The sequence below is a fragment of the Amblyomma americanum genome, chromosome 5, assembly GCF_052857255.1.
Source record: "Amblyomma americanum isolate KBUSLIRL-KWMA chromosome 5, ASM5285725v1, whole genome shotgun sequence".
NCBI classification, from domain to species: Eukaryota; Metazoa; Arthropoda; class Arachnida; order Ixodida; family Ixodidae; genus Amblyomma; species Amblyomma americanum.
Window position 1 is genome coordinate 171,339,492 of NC_135501.1, and position 14,545 is coordinate 171,354,036.

The 14,545-nt window shown below is 43.4% G+C and overlaps 1 protein-coding gene across 1 annotated transcript; it reads right to left on the bottom strand.

Annotated features, from left to right (window-relative positions):
• Positions 1-1,239: 1,239 nt before the first annotated feature.
• LOC144133020 (uncharacterized) lies at positions 1,240-13,581 on the bottom strand. The gene is made up of 5 exons (XM_077665807.1): positions 13,423-13,581; positions 7,181-7,310; positions 5,929-6,062; positions 4,322-4,433; positions 1,240-1,588 (listed from the first exon to the last, which is right to left on the bottom strand). Exons 1-5 carry the CDS (start codon positions 13,487-13,489, stop codon positions 1,348-1,350), a joined length of 684 nt encoding a protein of 227 aa, XP_077521933.1. The 5' UTR covers positions 13,490-13,581; the 3' UTR covers positions 1,240-1,347.
• Positions 13,582-14,545: the final 964 nt, after the last annotated feature.

The window sequence follows — 14,545 nt, forward strand, 5'->3', positions numbered from 1 at the left end:
TATCATTTCACTTAAAAAACACGCAACCTCTGTAAACGGTTTGGGATCTGAACGCTGTAGATGAATTTTAGAGGACGGGTAATAAGTGCCTAGTTGTTGTTAAAAAAAGGAACGTTAAGTTGTATTTTATTAACCAAAAATGTAATCATTGACTGTATGATGTTCCTGCGCTTACACTTTTGCCAGAAAGGCTGCGACACAGTGGCCTGTTAAGCTAAGGTACCGGGTTCGAACTCCATTACCACCGACAAATAAGTTTTGTTTTCCAGTGGGCATTGGCTGCCCCAGGCAATCTTTTTTCCTTCCCTCACCAGCTATGTGAAGTTACGAATTAACCACTGGAACTTCAAACACAAGACACCGACAACAAAAGTAAAGATCGAAGACCAAGTCCAGCTTTTTTTTTCACATCTCGTTTACTATGAGGTAACTGTGGAATACTGTAAGATGCTGTTATGAATATATTGACATGAATGGTCTGATCTACCGTTGCTATCTCACTTTTAAAGTTTGCCCTGTGCTCGCGCCGACTAGTTAATTTTGCCTAGAAAACCAACGGGGTGCGTTCTTGACAATCACTAACAGGACACTACCAGTGTCCCGAAAAGGTATGTGCAGTTATATGCATTATTATGGCGCGGTCTGCTCACAGGAGAAAAAATTGCGTTCCTAAACAAATTCTCGCTGAAAAATGTGCTTGTCCACAATTTTTGCCGTGTATGTATTCGAGGGTATTTCTTTTGAGAGGCAAGTATCTATAGCCCAGAATGCACACAAAGTATTTCGGGCCTTTAATCCTGTCCTTCCTATAATAAGCGTTGCAATTTCTATTTACAGTGATGTAAGGTGGAAACCCGGCTGAGTATATTACTATTTATGGGCTGTTATGTAACACCAAACAGGGCTCGTCTCCATACTTTTGTGTCGATCATATTGTTGCTCCATTGATTGCAATGAACTGTTCTTCTCAACGCAGCTTGCAAACCTTAGTCCAGTTTGCGCAAACGCGCGAATATTTGAGCTCTGGAAAGCGCTATAGCCATATTTATTTTTATGCAATTGTTTTTTTTAATTTTGTCCCCATTCTGTCGCAAGGTCTTACTCCAAATGAGGTTAGCATTACATTTTAATTGGTGCAAAAATATCCGCACACACTAAGAACTTTTTTATAGCCATGATAAGAGAAATCGTTGTGGCCAACAGACAATGCGAATAAAACTCCGCCATTTAACACAGGGACCGATGCGCGTATCTTTTTATTATCTGAATTCTATAAAGATTACAGACAGAGCCTAACGGTATTATTGTGGTACCGAAACCAAAGGGTGTGTTCGCTCAAGACGACTCTCAAGCTGTCCTTAAACGTCGCAGTAGCACCAGCAGCAAAACAGCTCCTGTTGCCATCTGTGGTTTCAGGAAACCCGCGGCCGAAGGTGCATTCTTCGGATCCTCTGGCGATTCCTTGCAGCCTCTGAGAACTGCCAAGGCGTCGTAGGCCCTGGCAAAAGCAGCCTTAGCGCTTTCCAGGGACAGCTGGCACGACGAGTTGAATGTTCGTTCGTAGCACTCGATTTCTGCTTCGTATTCACTGAAACGATGAGAGAAGCACAGCAATCAACTTCAGGGACGTGAAATTATTTAATATTTCTAATGAGTGATAAAAAATTCATAATCAAATCATTAATTTCCACTTGCCACTGTGGGTGGGTTGGGATGACGCCGCAAGGACACGAGATGTTTGCGTACCAATCAGCGATTTCTGTCTCAGACGTCAGTGGGGTTCTGGTATGACTTTAACTGTTATGCTGTGGCATTAGTAACAAAAATGCTGTGGTGGAAAAAACTGTTAGAACGCGGCAAACGCAACTGAAGCTTCGTTGAAAGCGATTTAAAAAATACGAGAGTCGTGAACGAAAATTGTGTACCTAATTTTGACTTGAACCGTTTCTCACGCACAATATTTTTTCCAACTTTGCCATTTTTCTTATCTGAATAATAAAGGTAGAACCATAATTAAGGTAGAACTATACGAGCGGGATTTATCCAGGGCTAACTCATGCTGGCCGTGGGTCACTCTAAAGGTCCCACCTGGATGTTCGATGTGTGAACAAGTTAGGGCAAAAGAAATTTTTATGTGGTCTTTAGGGCTTTGAGAGCACGCTACTTGTGGACAAGAAAGATTATTATAGTTGTAGAGGAAACATCAGAGGAGTTCAAAATTGACGATACAGGGACACGAACCAGAATTTGAAGTTGCCCTGTGTCGACAGACTCTTCCTTTCGAGCACCAAAAACTCAACTTTGACTAAAAAGACAGTCTTTATAAGTTAAAAAGAGCGGGAACTAAAAGTAAAAGTATCGCCGCTGGCAGCCAATTTCGCAGGTATACAGTGCAAAAGACATCTTTCCCAATTTTGCACGTATCTATGAGATTTACAAAGTGCAGAATGGTTGCGAAGCTCGATATTACAATACGCTTTCTTTCGCAACTGCTTGTGCGTTTTTTTTTTCACTCAAGGAAGATGACAGGAAAGAAATAAAAAATATGAAAATAAATTGTTACGCTTGGCCTAGCCAGAGGCAGCTCGTCAGTGTGGGTGCTACCGCTAGAGCTATGGGTGCTCGCGTAGTTTCGTTTTTGACGTGCATCGAGCTTCAACCTCGGAGGTCGAAGTGTGCCTCGAAGTGTGCCTCGAAGTGCTCCTCAGGCAAACGTCATCCGTCCATCCTATTTATATATACCAGAGCAGAGCCGTAACGCCAATGTAGTTGGAGGTTGTCGCACGGAAGTGGCCTCAGTACCGAGAATTGTTTCCTCGGCCAGGGTGTCCGATATGTAAACACGAGGGCTTTGAGGCCGACATTCATCACTTACTGTGGACTGCCCAGCTCTAAAGCCTACAAGGATCCGGCACCTGAAGGTAGCAGGTCTTTCACCAAGCAACCCTTCTTCATACATTGCCTGGACGCAAGGAGCGCACCATCTTTCTCTACTGGACTTCATAAAATCAGCTAACCTTTTTTCCATTCATTTAATCTCTACTACATCATTCATCACACCTTCACCCATCATTGATGGTCTGGGGCGATAAATTTCGATTTAAAAAAAACGTCATGCCACAACACAAAATTTGCGACATTTCGTTTGTTGGGTTTAACCACAGCTGACCCTGCACTAGAGCCCTGCTTGCAACTCCGAGTCTGTGTTGCCGCCCACAGCCATGGTGCGCAGTCTTACAGCGTCGATTCTTTTGAGATATAACAGATCAGAGCCGTAACGCCAATGTTAAAGTTGGAGGTTCTCGCACGGAAAAGGGTCGGACAGCTTGATGTCGTGGGTGGTTCAAGCAGCCGTAACATGCTACAGCAGGGTAGCAGCACTGAGGTAAGATAGTGTATCATAGAGTACGCTAATCTGATCAATCGGGGGTGGGGGGGGGGGGGGGGGGGGGAGCGTCCACATCGTAAATGCGTACATGAATTTACCTTTACTACTAGTGATCAAAAAAACACCACGTAGGGGTAAGCGACAACCTCTGCGAGGTATTGAACTCTGCTTTCGTGCACCATGTGGTGAAGCTTCGCATACGGGGGAAGGAAATGCCTGTGAAAATCTGTTTCACGGGCCTCCACATTAGCAAACACGACTCTCGGATTGTTGGTATGGCCGGTGCTATAAGGAATATCGGAATAAAATTTGAAAATGTGCGTGCAGAGTGGACTCATCACCCGTGGCGGTAAATCAGCTGTGACAGGTTCGCAGCCGCTGTCATTTGCTGCCGCACCACTTTCTGACAGCTCACCGACACTCGGAACATTATGGTACTCTGCTAATCATGCCGCCTCAGCTGTCAAAAGTATCATGCGCTCTGTGCGGCTCAGCTCACTAAATTACTGTTCAAAGTTCTTCACAAGGATTTTGTTTTCGGTATCGGGAACGGGATTTGTACTAATGCCGGTGCGATACGAATGGTGCGACTACAGGAGATGCCCGCAAAGCCCGGTGTACAGTTGCTTTCATTACCCTTACCCAGTAGCCCACCCTTAACGACATTTTCGGAGCACCAAGCGATTGAATCAGAGCGCCGCACAAAAATGTTTCGACTTCGAATCCAAGTTTTTCAGCAATTAAAGCGACTTTTTATGCCATTCAAGTGATAACACACGCCAGAAATGTCCAACTAACAAATGTTGCTATCAACGAAAATTGAATAGGGCTGTTCTAAATGTCCCTTTAATGTGCGATCTGCGCTATTTGATGTTTGGTGGTATAAGAAAAAGAAGCAGCAGAAGTTTGCGGAAACATGAAAGTAAAACTTACTCGCAGAATGCATGCCATAGAGGGTGCTGTTCTTGATGAACTGGTATTTGGCGTTGAATCATGCAGTGTAAAAAATCTTCAGTCTTCATACACCCGATTGCTACTCTGAAATCTATGTGAAGAATGATCGTTTAGAACGCGCAAACTGACAGACTGACGTGCCACACGTAATTCGCCAATATGTCTGTCGCTGACCGAGTTCGCTGCGATGCGAGTTCACGCTTCATTGCGTATGTGCATTCTACAACGCAAAGCACTTATTCCTGCTCCTGTTGCGGAAAGCAAAAGATTGCTATCTAACCGCCCGCAAAATTGAGACTGCATGGGTGCATGTATGCGTTCATTGGAGTACAAGTCAGGTTGATGATGATGATCGTCATCATGATTATGGCTTCATGCGCGGTTCTTCTCGTTGGAGTATGCATCATGAATGAGGTAAATGAAGCAACGGCTTTGAAAGTAACTCTGACTACCGTGCGAAACATATAGACACAGCTTTACTAACGGTCGCTTGGCGTTGCTAGGATCTTTCTTTGCTTTTTAATCACCGCTAATTTGCATACAGTTAACAACAACAAGTACTGCGCACAAACAGTGGATAATGTGGATAATGATTGAACGACTCGACCACCAATGCACTCTCTCGGTTATCACAGTAGATTGTTTATATCTTTATCTATCTTTTTCCGTATATCAAACGTCTATATATTTTTTGTCTTTCTACCTATCTTCATCTATTTCTTTTCTTAGGTGTACACAGATGAAAGGAACTGGTGTTACAAATTGCTACCATGAGCAGCCTGATGCAGTCGTAGAATTGATGTTTACTGAAAGGAAGCAGCATATTTTTTTTTGTGCAGCATTGCAGACCGTTGCTAGTGCTTGACTGAAACAAGGCATGCATGCGCACCCTCAAGCACAAAAGTGCACACTGCGCGCGTTGGAAGCAAGTAAAATGTAAGCTGGGTAGAAAGACGAACAGATATTATTAGGGATACGTATAGAACGCAGCAAGAGCATTCGAAGTAAGTGCTTTTGGCAGTGAATGGCATTCGGAATTACAGTTTTAGACATTCTAAGGTTGTCTCTCTTGTGTCTGTTTACTGAAGTGTCGGCCGGGAGTTAAATAATACCATAAGGTTAATTTATTTATTTGGAATTATTTGAAAGTGAAAAAGTGGGGTTCCCACTTTGAACACAACATCCAGAAGTTCTTAGCACACAAGTCATCTCTCCCCATTCCCTTTTCAAGTCTAACTCTCCCCCAAATATTCTTTTCTAAAAATCCACATTCAAAGCATTTCAGCCATTCTGCAGGAAATAATATTTCAAGACATTAAAATTATGTTTTCAAATAGCATTGAAAAAAGAAACGTCGTGGTAATACTTAACTTGTGATTGGTAAGTTCGTTTCGGTCAGAAGGATTTGAAATTCAGTCACCGCTGCCGAGCATCGCAAGAGCGCATTCATTCGCACCCCTTCCCCTCCCCCCCGCCCCCCAACGGTCTTGAAAACGAATGGTGGGTTTTATAGAGAGACAGGAGACAATTACAGCCCGTATGCTTCATCATTGGAGGTTCGACATTGAAGCTCATGTGTTCCTCACCTTTCAAGGGAGTCCCCTCACAAATTATGTCCCGCACCGCTTCGTAGCCTTTTTCGCGGTGTCTGAAGCTAGACCTCACTTCGTCGGGACAGTTGACGAGTTCGCGGTGACAGCGCTCCTTCGCCTTGATCATTCTAGATGAAAAGCCAAAAGAACCTGTTAACCTTTGTAAAACGAAAGTTGGTACTGGCCGTACATGTTCTGAGCGAAAACGACAAAGGCTGTGGGAAGAATGGCATCAAAGGCGCTACTGCTTAGAATCCATCGCTTTGTTGAAAGAACAAATTTAATTACAAAGCAAAAACGAAGCAATCTTTGCACCGCTTTCGGCTATTACTTCGGATAGACCAAAATATGCCTCAACACATGCCTCAGATAACACTTCAGATCGCTGACGTATGCGCCGTCTTCTAATCTCGCGCTAGATTGTAGAAATTGCAAAGATAGTTCTCCTATGCTTGACCGAGCAAAAGTCCTTTTCAGGCATCGCGATTAAACGTGCCGCGAGCTCCTGGAAGCTTTACTGATAAGAGAAGATAAGGAAACGTACGCGGCTAAACCTTCGTTGTCACTGCGCGCAAGACAGGGAATCAATGTTCTTGCACGCGCACTTCTGAGGATTTCGAAGTGCACGTGGCTCTGTCAATTCCTATGTGCGTCTGCACGAGCAATAATTTAAACATTATCCTTCATGTTTTATATTGCTTTGCCGTATAAATACGCCTCTTCGAACAATAACATTTTGGTATTCAGTGGTTGTGCCCGTGTTGTGTTTCTTCTCGCTGGTACAGCCTTTGTCAGAAGTTAAGAGACCAGGCGGTTTGCTTATAGACCGTGTAGAGGAGCAGCCGTAGTTTTCGTGGAAGACCTAACCTTCGGAGGGGGCAGGACCGAAAATCTTCCTGTCGTCAGGAGGTATTAATCACTAATAATGCACTACAGGCCACGCGGTGTGGATCAGAAGCAGACCCCCGGGGCTCTAAACTTCTGACATAGGGTGTAATTGTAGTTTTGCGCTCAGAACATGTGTTGTGCTGCCGAGTCTCTGATTTTTTTTTTAGCTGTGCAAAGGTAGCATTGATAACATAGAAACTAGAAACTTCTTTCCAAGCAGACAATGTTTCTTTTGAAACATGCTCCTGAGTACAGGTATCAGTATTTCAGATGCATCTACTGTCTTTAATTAATGGTCATGTTAGAGAACTGATATTTTGTTTATACTTGGAAATATTGCTGACAAAAACGCCCTTACCTGCAAACAGGCTCAAATGCGTGCTCATTAAATTTGTCCACGGGGTCCGGAGTAAAATGCGAATTCAGTAGTGGTTCACTGTAGCGGTCGTAGCATTCATCCACGTCATACGGTGTACAGGCGTAAAAATCTAGAAAACATTCGCAAAAGTTAGTAATAGAAACCACGAAAAAAGATAAGCGTTCCCAGGGTGCATCTGCACTCTTTGACGCCATGTGGAGTAGCATCATTTATCTCGATTGATCGCATCTAGGCAGAGCTGATTGTGGATTGTACAGGAATGTTCTAGTATCTTTGCACGCTTTATCTCGAAAGTTCGCTATCACCTTTAAATTGAGCACGGCCGACAGCGGCGGGCATTCTGTTCGACGACCGCTGAGCACGCTTGTTGCTACGCCGCCGCCGAGTGATTCAGTCCTTTGCGGGCGCAAGTCAGCCCAATAAGCAGTTTTCTTTTAGAAGGCCCTTCTGTCCATCTTCATCGCTCCTTCGAATGCCGTCAACATTACCAGACAATACATTATTTTTCAGATATCATTCAGTTGTCGTTACTCTTTTTTTTTCTGCACTACATTGCCAGAGCTTGTACAGCAATTTACCTTTATGACATCTGAATGAGGAAATCGTTGCCATTATAAAATTTGCAGCGTCGTCGTCGTAATATGCCACGACCGGAATCTCCTCGGCTGTAACCGACGTAATTCATCATCATCATCATCATCAGCCCTACTACACCCACTGCAGGGCAAAGGCCTCTCCCATGTCTCTCCAATTAACCCTATCCTTTGCCAGCTGCATCCACCCTTTGCCTGCAAACTTCTTAATCTCATCCGCCCATCTAACCTTCTGCCGCCCCCTGCTACGCTTACTTTCTCTTGGAAACCACTCCGTTACCCTTAAAGACCAGCGGTTATCTTGTCTTCGCATTACATGCCCTGCCCAAGCCCATTTCTTTCTCTTGATTTCGACTAGGATGTCATTAACCCGTGTTTGTTCCCTCACCCACTCTGCCCGCTTCCGATCTCTTAACGTTACACCTATCATTTTTCTTTCCATGGCTCGCTGCGTTGTCCTTAACTTAAGCTGAACTCTTTTCGTTAGCCTCCACGTTTCTGCCCCATAGGTGAGTACCGGTAAGATTATGCTGTTGTACACTTTCCTCTTGAGGGAAATTGGTAAACTGCCACTCATGATCTGCGAGAATTTGCCATATGCGCTCCACCCCATTCTTATCCTTCTAGTTATCTCCCTCTCATGATCCGGATCAGCTGTCACTACCTGCCCTAAGTAGACGTATTCCGGCACAATTTCTAGGCTCTCGCTGCCAATTGTGAACTGTTGTTCCCTTGCTAGGCTGTTGAACATTACCTTGGTTTTCTGCATGTTAATTTTTAGACCCATCGATCTGCTCTGCCTAACTCGTTGATCATGATTTGCAGTTCACCTCCTGAGTGACTCAGCAAGGCAATGTCATCAGCAAATCTCAGATTATTTAGGTATTCTCCATTTATTCTTATTCCCAACTGTTCCCAATTCAGGCCTCGAAATACCTCCTGCAAACATGCGGTGAACAGCATTGGCGAGATCGTGTCTCCTTGTCTGACGCCCTTCCTTATTGGAATTTTATTGCTGACTTTATGGAGGACTATAGTAGCTGTGCAGTTGCTATATATATCTTCCAGTACTTTGACATAAAGCTCTTCTACCCCCTGATTACGCAATGCCTGTATGACTGCTGATGTTTCCACTGAGTCGAATGCTTTCTCGTAATCAATGAAAGCTATATATAGAGGTTGGTTATATTCTGCGCATTTCTCTATCACCTGATTGATGGTGTGAATATGATCTATTGTAGAATATCCTTTACGAAAGCCTGCCTGATCATTTGGTTGATTAAAGTCTAACGTTGCCCTGACTCTATTAGCGATTACCTTAGTAAATACTTTGTAGGCAACGGATAGTAAGCTGATCGGCCTGTAATTTTTCAAGTCCTTGGCGTCTCCCTTCTTATGAATTAAGATAATGTTTGCATTCTTCCAAGCTTCTGGTACAGTCGAGGTCATAAGGCATTGCGTATACAGGGTGGCTAGTTTTTCTAGCACGATGTCCCCTCCATCCTTCAACAGATCTGCTGTTACCTGATCCTCCCCAGCTGCTTTTCCCCTTTTCATTGCTTCTAAGGCTTTCTTTCCTTCATCTTTCGTTACTGGCGGGATGACGCATTGCTGTGCACTGCTGTCTTTCTCATTAGCGTTCTGATTACATTGGCTACTGTACAGGTCGGTGTAGAACTCTTCGGCTACGTTAACTATCTTATCCATATTGCTAATGACATTGCCCTGCTTGTCTCTTAATGCATACATCTGGTTTTTACTTATGCCTAGTTTCCTCTTCACTGTTTTTAGGCTACCTCCGTTCTTTAGAGCACGCTCGATTCTCTCCATATTAAACTTCCTTATGTCGGCTACCTTGCGCTTATTTATTAACTTTGATAGCTCCGTTAGTTCTATTCTATCGGTAGTGTTAGATGCCTTCATGTTTTGGCGCTTCTTAATCAGATCTTTCGTCACCTGAGATAGCTTCCCGGTATCTTTTCGAACTGTCCTACCGCCTACTTCTACTGCGCACTCCGTAATTATTGATGTCAGGTTATCGTGCATTGAATGAACATCAAGATCATCTTCCTCAGTTAAAGCCGAGTATCTGTTTTTCAGCGCTATCCTAAACTCCTGTGCTTTCCCTCTTACGGCTAACTCGTTAATGGTCTTCTTCTTCGCTAGCTTCTTCCGCTCCCTCTTCAAGTCTAGGCTAATTCTAGACCTTACCATTCTATGGTCGCTGCAACGCACCCTTCCGAGGACGGCCACATCCTGAATGATGCCAGGTTTAGCGCATAGTATGAAGTCTATTTCATTTTTAATCTCACCATTGGGGCTCTTCCAGGTCCACTTCCTGTTTTCTCGTTTGCGGAAGAAGGTATTCATGATCCGTAAATTATTTCTATCCGCGAATTCGACTAATAACTCTCCCCTGCTATTTCTAGAGCCTATCCCATAGTCACCTACCGCGTGGTCGTCAGCCTGCTTCTTGCCCACCTTCGCATTGAAGTCGCCCATCAGTACAGTGTACTGCGATTTTACTCTATTCATTGCTGATTCTACGTCCTCATAGAAGCTTTCAACGGTCTGGTCATCATGGCTGGATGTGGGTGCGTAGGCCTGCACCACTTTCAGCTTGTACCTCCTATTCAGCCTAATTACTATAGCTGCTACCCTCTCGTTAATACTGTAGAACTCCTCTACGTTGCCAGCTATATCCTTATTAATGAGGAAACCCACACCTAGTTCTCGTCTACCCTCTAACCCGCGATAGCACAGTATGTGTCCGTCCTTTAGTACTGTATACGCCTCACCTGTCCTCCTAACTTCGCTAAGCCCTATCACATCCCATTTAATTACCGACGTAATTATAACAGCATAAATACCATGACAGCAGTATCTGCCTCTTGAGGAGTCACTAAATTTGTTAATAGAAAGGAACAGCCATCACCATGCGAAAAAATACGCATGTCTATAATCGTTCTTATGGTGTTCTTTTCATATTCAAGAAATTGTTCAAAATCTATCTTTTATAGTGATTTTAAATTCATCTCCTTCGTCCGTAGCGTAGTTTCGTTAATAGCGTGTACTGAACTGCTCGACACGGAGTACACAAGAACGTCTTGCAAACTGCATTTACGTTGCTCCGTACAAACCGCAGTGGGCCTCAAACTAAAACAATTAAACAGAGGCATGTACTACTGACCGCGATGACATAACTATGTGCGGCATATTATCAGTGCCCTCTTGACACGATATTTAATTTTGTTTACTGCTTATTTCGACCTTTAAGATTAGCCAAGTTCGCAAGCGAGCCAGTAGCAAAGTGACGTCATTTTATCATCTCTCATTCAGTACGGAAATCATTAATTCCTGCCTTTTGGAAGATTTGTAAACCAAACTTCGCGTATTCCGGCGTTTCAGTAGCGGAAGCCAAAAAAAAATCGCTCCTGGCTGTGCAGTACGAGTGCTCATATAAGCCAGTGCACGTGCTTGCATGCTGTCTCTGCTGAAGCGCAAACAAATTTTATATTAAAGACAAATGCTAAATCGGTCCAAGTAACCAATAGGCCAGACGCCAAGGTTGGTTTATGAGGGTTTAACGTCCCAAAGCTACTCAGGCAATGAGGGACACCATAGTGAAGGGCTCCAGAAATTTCGACCACCTGGGGTTCTTTAACGTGCACTGACATCGCACAGTACACGGGCCTCTAGAATTTCCCCTCCATCGAAATTCGACCGCCGCGGCCGGGATCGAGCCCGCGTCTTTCGGGCCAGCAGCCGAGCGCCATAACCACTCAGCCATCGCGGTGGCCGCCAGACGCAAAGGCTACAAGCAATTGACATCAGACAGATACTTCTGGTGCGGATATGAAGACTAGCAGAAAGTTTCGTTTTGACCTGACGGGTGCAAAGTCAGGAACTGGGCAATAGAAAAAAAAATCTACCCACCAGGGTGCACATGAGGGCGAGCACAGTTACAGAAAAGCAAACCGACCGCAATGTGTCTTACCAAGCAATTACCGGACACTTGTAAGCGATCCGGGAAAGATAGCCGTATCTTTTCTCTACAACCAGCTACTAAGGAGACAATTTAGTGCAAACGTAAATCCATGTCTCACAGGAAAGCACCAAAAAATAGATCCATCTTCTTACAGCTGCAGGTGCAAACAAAATGGAAATGAAACTAATTGCTGTATTTCAACATGACATCTTAGTGCCGCTGAACACTGCTTCATTCATCATGCCCAAAGCTGCCCATCTTCTAACAATACTGTCGAAGGTACAGGAATCCTCGTATACAAATAAAATTATCCGAAATTAAGCGCTGTTTAAAGGTATTATCAATTTTTCACCCACTGAACATCCTACTTTCGTCCTTTGAAGGATCAGGTGAGTTAGAGAATGAGGTGACCTCTTCGTCCTATGAACATTCAGCAGTCGCCTATTAAGCCAAATTTAATAATGCTGTAATTATCTCTTCCTTAAGAATGCTCTGTTTTTTCTTCATTTCTGAAATTAGGAGTTATTTTAAAACAACATACTGGAAGTTGGTAGCCTTTTTCCGCAATTGTGAATGTCTGTTCGTTACAGAAATAAATAATCCAGGAGCGACCACTTCCTATAATTGTAGGAAAGAATGAAAAAACATAATAAATATGAAAAATTGAGTCACATAAAACAATGAGGAAACATAACACATATGAAAAATGTAAGAGTATTAGACAAAAGTAACTGAAGGAGTAGTAGAAACACGCCCCTAACCGGTTCGACCCATAAAAAGTTGCTCTAAGATGACAGAAAGAAACAGAGTTGACCGATTGTTTAACGTGCACTGACATCGCACAGCACACGGGCGCCTTAGCGTTTTATGGAGGCAAAACGCTAAGGCACCCTTGTGCTGTGCGTTTTCAGTGCACGTTATATATCCCCAGGTGGTCGAAATTATTCCTGAGCCCTCCACTACGACACCTCTTTCCTCTTTTCTTCTTTCACTCTCTCCTTTATATCTTCTCTTACGGCGCGGTTCAGGTGTCCAACGGTATGTGAGACATACTGCACCATTTCCATCCCCCAAAACCAATTATTATTATTATTATTATTATTATTATTATTATTATTATTATTATTATTATTATTATTATTATTATTATTAATATTATTATTATTATTATTATTATTATTATTATTATTATTATTATTATTATTATTATTATTATTATTATTATTATTATTATTATTATTATTATTATTATTATTATTATTATTATTATTATTATTATTATTATTATTATTATTATTATTATTATTATTATTATTATTATTATCGTATACGCGTCCACGTAAGATGTCGATTTTCCAGTAGGCGTCTCTCATAGCCTGAGTCTCTTTGGGACCTTAAACCCCCAACAAAACAAATCGATTTACCAGTAGCTTGTAGCAACAAAACGTGAATGCGAATGCTAGTCTAGGGTATGTTACCGAGTTCACTCATGCCCACTGGCTTTAATGGGCGATTTACAATGCTCTCTCTCGCTTGTACGCCCAGAGCACAAGAAAAAACTGCTCAATAGTTTTCTTGTTCTGTCACGCAAAAAACTGCATTCTTCTTGGTCACATCTAGGTTCCCTTAAACGTACTGACCTTGTTCGGATGCAGCCACTAGCATGCCGCCAAGCAGTAACACCATCATCGTGGTCTTGGCAGGCATCTTCAGAAAAAGAAATACTCCCCACACCACAGCGGTTCCACTTATGGAGAGGCTCAATCTGGACAAAGCAGCGATTCGCGCGCGTGAGCATCACTTAAGAGCCTTACGGAATCCTTGATAAGTGACGTACGTATTGGCGTTACGCAGGAAACGTTATTGATAACAGCTCTTGAATGTTATCGCTCTTCCGCCTGCTCACTCTAGGAATAACAGCGTTCCTATTCGGCTCAGAAAGCGATCGACGACTACCGAGGGCCTCAGGAGAGTAGAGAGTCGTTATTCCCTTAAAAAACTTCACACGAAGTCTGCACCAATCTTTATCCCAAAACCCGTTTTCCACTTTGTGGTATTTCTTTATGACACCGACACGCACGAACACAAACTTTCTAGTACAGATAACGCCACATTCGGCATTCGGAGGCCTGGTTTATGAACAGTTGGGGATAAGAGTTAATCGAGAATACCTAAGTAATCTGTGATCTGCTAATTACATTGCCTTGCTACGTCACTCAGGACATCAACTGCAAAGCATGGTAAAACCCTTAAACAAGAAGAGCCGAACGGTGGGTCTAAATAGAACATGCAGAAAACCAAATTAGTGTTTAACAGTCCACCACGGTGGCTCAGTGGTTAGGGCGCTCGGCTACTGATCCGGAGTTCCCGGGTTCGAACCCGACCGCGGCGGCTGCGTTTTTAAGGAGGAAAAACGCTAAGGCGTCCGTGTGCTGTGCGATGTCAGTGCACGTTAAAGATCCCCAGGTGGTCGAAATTATTCTGGAGCCCACCACTACGGCACCTCTCTCTTCCTTTCTTCTTTCACTCCCTCCTTTATACCTTCCCTTACGGCGCGGTTCAGGTGTCCAACGATATACGAGACAGATAATGCGTCATTTCCTTCCCCCCCCCCCCAAAGAAAAACAATTATTATTACTTAGCATTCTAGCAAGGAAACAGCAGTTCACTATTGGCAGCGAGGTGCTGTGAGTGGTAAGGGAATACGTCTACTTAGGGCAGCTAGTGATGGCAGTTGCGGATCACGAGACTGAAATAATTAGA